The sequence below is a fragment of the Patagioenas fasciata genome, chromosome 1, assembly GCF_037038585.1.
Source record: "Patagioenas fasciata isolate bPatFas1 chromosome 1, bPatFas1.hap1, whole genome shotgun sequence".
In the NCBI taxonomy this organism is placed as follows: domain Eukaryota; kingdom Metazoa; phylum Chordata; class Aves; order Columbiformes; family Columbidae; genus Patagioenas; species Patagioenas fasciata.
In genome coordinates, this window is record NC_092520.1 from 210,689,257 (window position 1) to 210,700,668 (window position 11,412).

Genomic DNA, 11,412 nt, shown 5'->3' on the forward strand with positions numbered 1-11,412 from the left:
TCAGTTGGTCGCTTTTCGCTCGGAGATTGTGATTTTGGGCTGTCAGACCCCACTGTGTCACTCCACAGCTGTATGGCCTCGCCACCCTGTGTTGCCATATGTAGCACATGTATGGCCAACACGGCATCAGCAGCCTCCTGCGCTCACATGGATTAGGCCTGTGATGTATAGAAGAGGAACCTAAGAAATGGGAGAGGAGATTTTAGCGCAACAGAGAAAATCCTTTGAGCGCAAAGACACCGAAGGACACAGGAAGGATCCTGATTTAAAACACTTTAAAATAAAATTGACTTCAATGCCAGAAGACTTGGAGGGGATATTTCTCCTTTGAAGGAAAAAAAAACAAAAAACAAAAACCTGTTTTGTTACATTTCTTCCCTTTCTAATTTCCATAATTCTTCCAGCATCAGAGCTAAGAAAAAGGAGAAGAATTTTTGTGAATCTCCTCTGGAGCTGCAACTTTTTGCAGATGTTGGAACCACAAAACCAAACAAACAAAAAAACAAAACAAAACAAGGCATTTTAATGAGCCAAATTGAAGGGGAGTTCAAGGGATCTTTTGGGGAAGCAGAATCTTGCAAGGTCACCTTTATGTAGGCAGGTATATATCTACATATAAGGCCAGGATTGCCTAGATAGTAGAAACACTGACTTTGGGAACAGATGTAACAAAAGTGGCAACAATGAGGAAAAAGTGTTTATGAGCAAGCTGTTTATTTGGAAAAAGATGAGCAGGGAAAGGATGAAAGTGTGGTGGGAAAAAGGATCCAGAAACAAAAACAGCAGTTACTAGTGGTGTTGGAGGTCAAATGAGGAGCAGCAGAGCTGTTATGTTATTGTGGATGTGTATATACTAATAACACAAGTACTAAACTGTAACTAATAAGAGGATGAAGGACAGACTTGTATAAGTGGTGCATTATTAGAAGTTAATTACTTCATGAATTAGCTCTTTGATTTGACGATTAGTAGTATGTTGATTAGTCAATTAAACAAGCTGGTCTCTTGTATCAGTCTTCTATCTAAAATCTGTGACCTGAGTGGAGCTGGACCCAGGACCAAGTCCTGCAGCTCACTGGTTTTCAGGACAGGTCGATCTTTGCTCACTCCCCACAGTGTGTTGAGAAGCTCTGAGCAGTTTTGAACTGGCACCACATTTCTCATGTTGGAAGAGTACTTTTTTGAGTCATCTGGAAAGCTGCAAAGGGAGGGAACATCAGCCGAGGTGGGGACAGCAGGGGATGCACCTCAAATCCTGGGGTCAGTTCTGGGCCCCTCACAAGAAACACTTGAGGTGCTGGAGCGAGTTGAGAGAAGGGAACAGAGCTGGGGAAGGGGCTGGAGCACAAGTGTGATGGGAGTGGCTGAGGGACCTGGGGGTTCAGCTGGAGAACAGGAGCTGAGGGGAGACCTTCTGATCTCTGAACTGCCTGAAAGGAGCTTGGAGCCAGGGGGGGTCGGGCTCTGCTTCCAAGTAACAAGTGATACCAGGAAACGGCTACAAATTACACCAGGGAAGGTTGAGATTGAATATTAGGAACAATTTGTTCCAGAAAAGGGCTGTCAGGCATTGGAACAGGCTGCCCAGGGCAGTGGTGGAGTCAACATCCCTGGAGGGGTTTAAAAGATGTGCATATGAGGTTCTTAGGGTCATGGTTTAGAGGTAGACTTGGCAGCATTTATGGTTGAAGTCGGTGACCTTAATGGTCTTTTCCAACCAAAATGATTGAATGATTCTGTGATTCTAAATTCTTCATTAACGGGGATATAATTTCACATGGAAGAGAACAGAGAAGATGGATAAATCTACAGAGACAAATGGGAACATAAATAATCACAATTATCTCATAAAATAGAAGCTGTTTAAACAACCGGGCTAACTCTGTACTTCAAATTACAGTCTACTGCCTCTTTAGGCTTGCGCTGTCAAAGCAGTTTCTTACGTTTATGTAGGGAAGGAAACGAGACAAAATGTGATTTTAAAGGTGTTCTACATAAAATTATACTTAAAGAATTCCAGGCTCTAGATTATGAGAACTGGGAATTGCATAGATCAGGGACTCCTACATTGACACAACATCCAGTGGCTGTTTTTTCTGTTCACATTTTAGCACTCCCTGAATTCACTCATTCTGACCAGCTTCCTGCTACGTGAACAACGGCAGCATTAGAACTGTAGTTCCTTAAAAGAAGTAAAGAAGTGTTTCCTAAATATGCAACAAATCCAGCTGACTTAGGTCCAGCTCAACCCAAGTGGGTTGCGCTTAAGCACCTAGAAATACTAGTATTATGATATTAAAATGAAAGAGAGATAATTTTTACACATGCATGATGGAGACAGGTTATTGCAGAGTCTCCTCCAGCACACAGTACAACATACATAACCATCCAATACTTTTAAACACAGTGTGAAGAGCCAAAATCTCTTCCACTCTTCAAAAGAAACACCCACTTCATGTTTTCGCATGCCAGATACATTACAAAATGTAGAGCACAGCCCTTTAAAAATTATATTTCAAAGCATATCCATGTCAAACACAGATATTTAGACACTGAGAGCATTTGATCCATGGACAACCAAGAGCATTTGTTTCATGTAGGTGGTTTATTGTAAGAATTTACAGATTTCTGGGGCTTTACCACTTCTTCACAAAATACAGAGCAGTCTTGTTAACACAGGCAGGTTAAACCACATGATCAGAAAAGCTCTTCTTCACCTGTAAGGAAAAATGAAGCAAATTAAAACCCTTTTAATTTTTTTTTCCTAATTTAAAACTTTTAGCTCCTCCAATTTGAATATTTCCAACTCACTAATATTCCTAACCTTCCCCACCACCCCAACCTCTTTATTAAGTCTATTTTTCCTTGAACATTTAAATTTTGAATATGCTTATTTTGCTACAGAAAACCCTTTAGGCACCATATCCTACATACAGACATTTTAAAGTCATTACATAAGGTCTGGGCACTATGATAAAAATAAACAGTAATTTCAAATGAATCCAATCACCCAGGAAAAAAAAAACACAGAAAATTATGTCAAATGTGGATTTACGCTATCATGGATGTATTTTGCTTAAAATTATTGACTCTTAGGAACTTTTCATTCACATTTAAACTAGCAATGGGCAGTTTCCCAGCTCTTCGGGAAGAGCAGTTTGTCTGAACAACACCACCGAGTTCTTCATTTGCTGTCAAGATTTTCTGTGCTAATTCATTTAAAAGAAACAATCTGATTTCTATTTGATAACTTTACCTCTTGGATTTGGCTGAACCGCTTTTTTTCCGATTAATCCCTGGTTATTGTATTACGAGAAAAAAACAGAACAAGCAGGTTAGGAAGCAACTCATGCAAATTCAGGCAAAACTAAGCATGTATTTATGACCACAGATGTATTGTGAGGAGCACAATACAGCACATAACTGCTTTATGATATGTATTCCAGGCATTTTGTAAACATACAGGATATTAACGCATGTATTTGCATCTGAGTATAGCACAAAATTTCAGCTGTTAGATGTAATACACATGAGCTACACACAGTTACAAATTGTGGTCTAAGCCCACACATTTGTAACCTGCAGTACACACCTTCACAAAACTTCTTGCTCAGAGAAATAAGCAAAATACTGAACTTCAAGTCAAGTACATATTCAGTATCAACAGACTCTGGAAATTCCCTCCTTCCTCCAACCCCACCCCAAACTCTCAGCTTCTGAACACCATCACAGGCTGTTTTATCCAGCAGCATTTCGGTCACTGGATTTGCTCTCGACATCCAACACTGTTTGAGGAGAGAGACGAAGAGAAGCCCAGAGTAGAAGGGAGGAGTGTAGAAATCCACTGAACACCAAAAAGGAGGAAAACCACTGCCTGTTGAGGCTAAAGATCGATTTTACCAGCTTTTTAACTTTATCTGTCAAAAAAAACCACTGCTAACCATCACACTTGTTAGTAGAAATGCGCAGGCTGAAAACTTCAGAGTCACACCATGGACTGTCTTTCCTCTGGTTTTAGAACCAACACACCCGAATGCTGCCCGCTGACTTGACTGCAGCAGGACATATAATACAAGCATTACACAACTTTGCAACAATTCCTATTTCACATTTACATGGGTACTCACAGAGCAGCAGCACCAGAGATGATCTCAATAAGCTCCTTAGTAATGACGGCTTGACGAGTACGGTTGAATGTCAGGGTCAATTTGTCAATCATCTCAGCTAGAAAAAATTAAGGTTGGAATTTAAACACATAGTAATGATTCAAATACAGATAAAGAGAAGCTGTATGAACAGAAAACCAAATATTCTTGTAAATCCATCCAAACGATCAAGAGGCTTACTGCAGTTTTCATTTTTTTTCCCCACAGATAAAACTACTAGGAGACAGCCTAGAAACTCAATAATTTGGCTGGAGGCATCAGAGTTAAATATCTGAAGAACAGCTGGCAGACTGGTAAACACCACAGTATGACATAGCTTATTTTAACATAACTCAAAACCACATTATTTACTTTTAAATTAGATTTGACTGTCAATAACTACATCAGTATTTCCATCAAACTACTGTTGTTACGGTGAAGGAAGACAGAGCTTTTTGAAATTTTTATTCTCCTGTTCCATTTTTTTTTTTAACACAGAAGGCATTACCACTTTGTCACAAGATAAAGCGGTGAGCAGAGACACACCTATGGTTCCAGGTAACCCAACTGCAGATCACATCAGCTTTACGCTGTCACCAGTATCCTCAATGCAATGTGACCTTCTTAGGAATGAAGTCTTATCACTGTGCCACGTTAAAAGCTGTTGCTGTCTCCTACCGCACACTCTCTGCACTGTGCAAAGTTTGGACACCTTCCAAGGAATACTTGTATATTCTGAACTTGTTGCACAACAGGTGGGAAAGCATTTAACCATTGTTTCAGTTTCCTCACCCTTCAGTTGATGCAGTACTAATTACACTAGACTCAAAAGCAGGTAGGTAAAGGTTTCTAAAAATTTTGGAAATCCTCAGACCAGCTACACGAGAAGAGTGGAAAGAATATTTGGCTGTTACAAGATTCGTTGAGTATTTCACCTCCTGTCACCTAGTCTTGTTTCTCACATACTTGACAGCAATCCCTCTTCCCAGGGACTAAATAAGATTCACATGTTCAGAAAAGAATCCCGATTGAACTGCCTATAAAAAACAGACTCAACATGGAATTAAGAGAAAAACCAACTAATTTCTCATCATTTTGGAAGCAAAGAATTACACAAAGGTAGCTCAACGCCTTCATGCTAAACTACTGAAGTCCTGGGAAGTCACAGTGTAGACTTACAAGCATTTTTGCTGGCGTTGTCCATAGCCGTCATCCTAGCACTCTGCTCGCTGGTGGTGGATTCCTTCAGGGAATAGTACAGAATATTTGCTAGTGTGAATTCCTGGTAGTTTCTCAGCACGTCAGCATCAATATCATCATAGATGCTCAGGCTTTCTGTAAAATACAAAAGAGCAGACTTAGCAGAGGAATTTTCTCTATGCACTATGTGTACTTTCCTAAGAAAATTTTAAGTTGAAGAAAGATGAAGTATTTTATGTCTCTTCATTCAATTTAACACTAGGAAAGTCAGATTCTCACCAAGGCCAAATACATTATTAGTGTATTATGTTTAATCTTCCCAAACAATGCTGCAGAAACATTCAGGATATTTTTACTGAGTAGTGCAAACTCCCTGAACACCCAGGCTGTCAGGGGCTGAAAACTGGATTTGACAGTTTTGCATACGCTTATTTCTTGCTTGAGAGAGAATCATAAATCAAAATTAGTACAACAATCCTTTTTAATCTCTTTGCCCTACAACATCTTGACAGGTCACCCTTGGACTGCCAAAATAAAACAATCTATTAAACTTACGATATGTCCACCATAAGATGATATCTTAATACCATATTCCTGTGTTCAGAGTGTTTTTTCTGTGATTAATCACTGCACATAACTGGTGGTTTCTAGTTCACCACTTACCAGAACCAGCAACTGTTTCAAGAGAGAAAATGGGTTTTTCATCGGTCTTGTAGGAGATGACAGACCTGTATGAGCATAATAGGGTTAGTTGAACTGAAGAGCCAAAATTCAGTGTTTAAAATCAAAACAGAATAAACAACTTTTGGCCTTCCAATCCCACAAAGTTTTCTGATAATCCTGAGGAAGATATCTGAGGTCCTACGTGGAAATAAAGACGTACTCACTAAATACAACGGCACTCACTGCACAAAGAGCATTCCAACCACAGCTATTAAAAAAAAAAAAAATCACCAAAACCAACATCTCTTCACACACAACAAAATGCACTCACTCCTCCAGAAATAAAGCAAATTGGGTCAGTTTTCATATTATTTCATTGGGTCAACATGCTCTTCGAAGCCTTTTTCCCAATATTTTTCTAGTGCAGTTTCAGTTTAATCTTACCTGAACCGATTGTAGATGACAGAGCCTTCGTCAAATTCATACCCAGAGTTTAACAGCTCCAAGGCAATGATTGAAGCGTCTCCAAAGCTTGGAGGTCTCCGTCCCACTTCTTTGAATGTCAGCAGGAAGTAGTTGCCATGTGTCCTGCAGTAACATCAAATCTGCGTTAGAACAAGTGGTTGCTCTAATGTACAACTACGTGGCACCAAGAGGCAACGAGTCCAGCAACTTACTAGCGTTCAGAACTAAGGGTTTTACTGAATTAGGGCCTGAGATAAATATTGCTTTATTTTTCAGCTAAATTATTATGATAGTTTCGATAATAAACACACATTTGTAACAGCGCTAGTGTTGCCAGCTTTCAGACTTTTATTCTAAAAATATAGTAGTGCTGTGCAGCAATTTCATGAATGTCCAGATGATCAAAACCCCTTTTAGCACATTTGCAGATTTTTTTTAAAGAACTTGAGTTTAGCACAGTTTCATTAAATGCAATTGCCTGTGAATGGCAAACAGCTTTACAAGCAGTCTTGAAATTTTTGTTACAGAAAACAACTAAAACCACCAAACCAAACCCTTCCCCTCTTTACCTCTGAAGCAGACCTCTGATCTTGTCACCTACTCCGACCACCATAACTTCTTTCCCTGCATTCGTGAGGTTGGTAATCTCGTTCTTCATGGTTTTAGCAATAGACGTATGGATAGCACCACAAAGACCTCGGTCAGAGGACACACCAATAAGAAGGTGCTTCTTCTTGTCCTCGGGTGCCTTTATTTCTGCCTTCTCATACAGAGCTAAAAAAAAAAATCAAAACACAAAACCAAACAAACATACAAAAAACCACCCCAAAACCAAAAGAAACCAACACAAACAAACAAAAACACAAAAAAGAAGAAAAGGGTAAGTTCTTCAGGGGTGCCAGGAAGCAAACAGTTCATATCAAAACACCTTTGACTTATTCTAACTAAAATAATCCCTAAAGGGGTTCCAAACCACTGTGAGATTAATTTTATCTCCCTCAAAATTATGGCAAGTTCGCACATGACATGACCAGAGGTGACACACAATTCAAAACCAGCCACATCTCTGCATCGGCTATCACACAATCAGTGTTATTAATTAGTTAAGTTCACTGTGCAAGTCCACTGGCTCAGGAGCATGTGCAGCCCAAGAGTCCACAAGAAGGTGTGGCAGTGGCTGTAGCTGCTACAGAGACAGGACACAATTTAATTAACACACCAAAGCAGGCCGGAAATTCTGATTTATGGTACTTTTATGACTAACAAAAACAAGCACATGAAGTTAAAAAAAATATCAGAAATCATACTGAATTTCACACTAGAACTCTTAAGTCACTTTCCGTGAATCATTTACAAGGAATACTCAAGGTGACATTGGCCTTGAGATACAAATTCCTTTGGAAATAATCTAACAAAAGGTTAAAAAAGTCTAGGTATGTTATCACCACCATGAAAACCTTCCTCTTCTGATCCCACATCACGCAGCGCAAGAGTTTTCTCTCACCCAGTGCTCCTGTTCCGTAGACTCTCGCAGGCTTCAGCTCCCTCTCAGCTCTTGCGTATTTTGCTGCAGAAACCATCTTCATGGACTTGGTAATTTTTTGAATGTTCTTGATGGACTTCAAGCGCCTGGTAACTGCAAGGTTAATAGTTGAAGGTCATGGGCTGTACTGGGCATAACGATATCAAAAACTAGCAATAAATTGCTAGTAACAGGCATCCAAAAATATCTTGCCAAGTTCCTCAATGAAGAAAAAAATAAACAACGCACAAACAAACCTCATAAAAGACATGCCCTCAGTATTTATAGTAAGAAAAGAGTAAGAGTAGTAAGCTTGAAAACCCAAATGCATCTTTACAATAGGGATGTCGTTTTTCCCAAACACAGCATTTATTCAATATTTAGCCCAACGTAAGGTCTATTTACTATTCTCTTTCCTTCCACTTCCACCTGTTTAACAAATAGATCATTTGACGTATATTGTCATCTTTTCCTAGATGACAAGGAGAGTAAACAGAAAAAAACAACCCCAGACTAGAGAGACAGAATAAACTTCCTCTTCTGTTTAGACTGTAGCAAAAAGAGATTCATAAAAATAGTGATGTAAAAATGAAAACAGAACAGGTGTCCTATAGACAAGCACAATTCCAAGGCAATGTCTCTGTATAAGAACCTAAAAGGTATGGCTTAAAGAAGTTTTATTGAAGTGAAATCATCCAGTCACCCTTTCCCCTCTTCAATGTTAAACAAATGGACAGGGAAAGAAACATAACAGAAAATAAATTTCTTGAAGGTGAGCAAAAATCTGGTTTAGCACTTACGATAAAGTTATTTTTGAAGTATGTTTTAGTAGAACTATATCGGTTTGCTGAACTGACATCTAAATCAGCGTTAAAATCATTTTAAGCAATGCCTTTTGTGAAGACCACTCGTTTAATACAAGAAGTGCTGGAGTTTCATCTATCAAGGTTATGGTGCATCACAATTAGCTAATTTGACAGAGGCCAGTAGAAATTATACTTCAACATATGGTTTTCCTGCAACACTTTCCCTCTCTCAGAAATAAACAAAAGCAGTACTTACTGTCTTTTAGAGTTGCCATATTCCTGACTTGGCCCCTGAAAACAAATGCAGGATAAATTAGGATAGTTCATAGTTCTCCAGCAAACCAACACCTGCCAAAGGCAGGTCCCTTTTGGAGGAATGAAATAAGCCAGCAGTGTGCCCAGGTGGCCAAAAAGGCCACCAGCATCCTGCCTTCTATCAGGAACGGTGCAGCCAGCAGGACTAGGGAAATGATTGTGCCACTATACTCAGCACTGGTGAAGCCACACCTTGAATCCTGTGTTCAGTTTTGGGTCCCTTGTCATAAGAAGGACATTGAAATACTAGAAAGAGTATAGAGGACGTGATGAAGCTGGTGAAGGGCTGGAGCACAAGTGTGATGAGGAGCAGCTGAGGGACTTGGGGCTGTTCAGCCTTAAGAAAAGGAGGCTGAGGGGAGACCTTTTCGCTCTCCACAACTGCCTGAAAGGAGGTTGTAGCATGGAGGGTGCTGGTCTCTTCTTCCAAGTAACAAATGAAAGAACAAGAGGAAATGGCCTCAAGTTGCACCAAGGAGGTTTAGATTGGGTATTGGGAAAAAATTCTTCCCGGAAAGGGTTGTCAAGCATTGCAACAGGCTGCCCAGGGCAGTGGTGGAGTGACCATCTATGAAGGTGTTTAAAAGGCATTTAGATGAGGTTCTCAGGGACATGTTTTAGTGCTAGAGTTAGGTTATAATTGGAGTCAATGATGCCGAGGGTCTCTTCCAAACAAAACGATTCTATGATAAAGAATTGCTGTTTCTTAAAAAGAATACGGAGGAGGGACAAGCCACTCTAAACTATGCCTCGTATCCAGACCTATCCCCCTTCTCCTTAACTCTTGTGACACCATATCTCATTTAATATATGATCCACATCATTCTATGTAAACGAAGGCCAGACAGCATGGCATCAGAAGGGGGCACTTTTTAATCATTAAAAAAAAAAAAAATTACATTTTTTGAAACGAAGCAGAGCAGGCTACACCATTTCGTGACAAGAGCAGAGTCTCCTTGCACCACCTGTCACCTACAAACTGTGCTTTTTACTCCCCCACTACTCTCTCCCTGGCTGAGCAGCCCCTTCACAGAATCACAGAATGTCAGGGACTGGAAGGGACCTCAAAAGATCATCCAGTGCAATCCCCCCGCTGGAGCAGGAACACTCACATGAGGTTACACAGGAAGGTGTCCAGGCGGGTTTGAACATCTCCAGAGAAAGATACTCCACAACCTCCCTGGGCAGCCTGGTCCAGTATCTGTCACCCTCATCATGAAGAAATTTCTTCTCATATTTAAGTGGAGCCTCCTGTGTTCCAGTTTGCACCCACTGCCACTTGTCCTATCATCTGTTGTCACTGAGAAGAGCCTGGCTCCATCCTCCTGACACTCACCTTTCACATACTTATAAACATTAATAAGGTCACCCCTCAGTTTCCTCCAAGCTAGAGCCCCAGCTCCCTCAGCCTTTCCTCACACGGGAGATGCTCCACTCCCTTCAGCATCTTTGTTGCCCTGCGCTGGACTCTCTCCAGCAGTTCCCTGTCCTTCTGGAACTGAGGGGCCACAACTGGACACAATATCCCAGGTGTGGTCTCCCCAGGGCAGAGCAGAGGAACAGGAGAACCTCTCTGACCTACTGACCACCCCCTTCTAACCCACCCTAGGTACCATTGGCCTTCCTGGCTACAAGGGCCCAGTGCTGGCTCATGTTCATCCTGCTGTCCACCAGGACCCTCAGGTCTATCCACATTATTCTATGTAAACGAAGGCTAGATAGCATGGCATCAGAAGGAGACACTTTTCAAAAAAATGCAACTTTTTTTTTTTTTTAATGGTTAAAACAAAGCAGAGCAGGCTACACCATTTCCTGACGAGAGCAGAGTCTCCTTGCACCACCTGTCACCTATGAACTGTCCTTTCTACTCCTCCATTCCTCCCTCCCCAACTGAGCGACCCTTCCCTTCGAGCTCCTGTCCCTCCCTAAGCCCCGAACCGTGGCTGAAAGGACGGAGCACTCGATCACCCCCGTGTTCCAGGGGAAGCCGCTTCCCCTCAGCCTCACGGTCCCCGCTCCCCCAGCCACCCCACAATGCCTCAGGACCCGGCGGCCCCGCACAGCTGAGGGGACCATCACGTCTTCAGCCACCCCGCCGCTTTCCTCCACCACCGGGACGCATCCCCGCAGGCCCCTTCCCTCGTCCGTTACCATTGTGGCTGGTAAAGGGCGACCGCTGCCCCGCGGGTGAACATGGCGGCTCTACCACAGCCCCGCTGAAGGTCAGCGCGCCCGCACCGCGCATGCGCGCACCGGGGCGGCGGGCACCGGAAGTGCTTCCGCGACGTCTGCGGGT

General features: G+C 41.7%; 1 protein-coding gene across 2 annotated transcripts; it reads right to left on the minus strand.

The window, feature by feature from the left end:
• Positions 1 to 2,586: 2,586 nt before the first annotated feature.
• ATP5F1C (ATP synthase F1 subunit gamma) lies at positions 2,587 to 11,411 on the minus strand. 2 transcript variants are annotated; one of them, XM_065862597.2, is made up of 10 exons: positions 11,268 to 11,411; positions 9,058 to 9,092; positions 7,978 to 8,109; positions 7,043 to 7,247; positions 6,453 to 6,596; positions 6,009 to 6,073; positions 5,325 to 5,480; positions 4,128 to 4,224; positions 3,257 to 3,296; positions 2,587 to 2,717 (listed from the first exon to the last, which is right to left on the minus strand). In XM_065862597.2, exons 1-9 carry the CDS (start codon positions 11,309 to 11,311, stop codon positions 3,290 to 3,292), a joined length of 885 nt encoding a protein of 294 aa, XP_065718669.1. In that variant the 5' UTR covers positions 11,312 to 11,411; the 3' UTR covers positions 2,587 to 2,717; positions 3,257 to 3,289. The 2 variants fall into 2 exon arrangements, with proteins under 2 accessions (XP_065718669.1, XP_065718672.1); XM_065862600.2 differs by lacking the exons at positions 2,587 to 2,717; positions 3,257 to 3,296 and having other exon boundaries at positions 4,124 to 4,224.
• Between the last annotated feature and the right edge of the window lies 1 nt (position 11,412).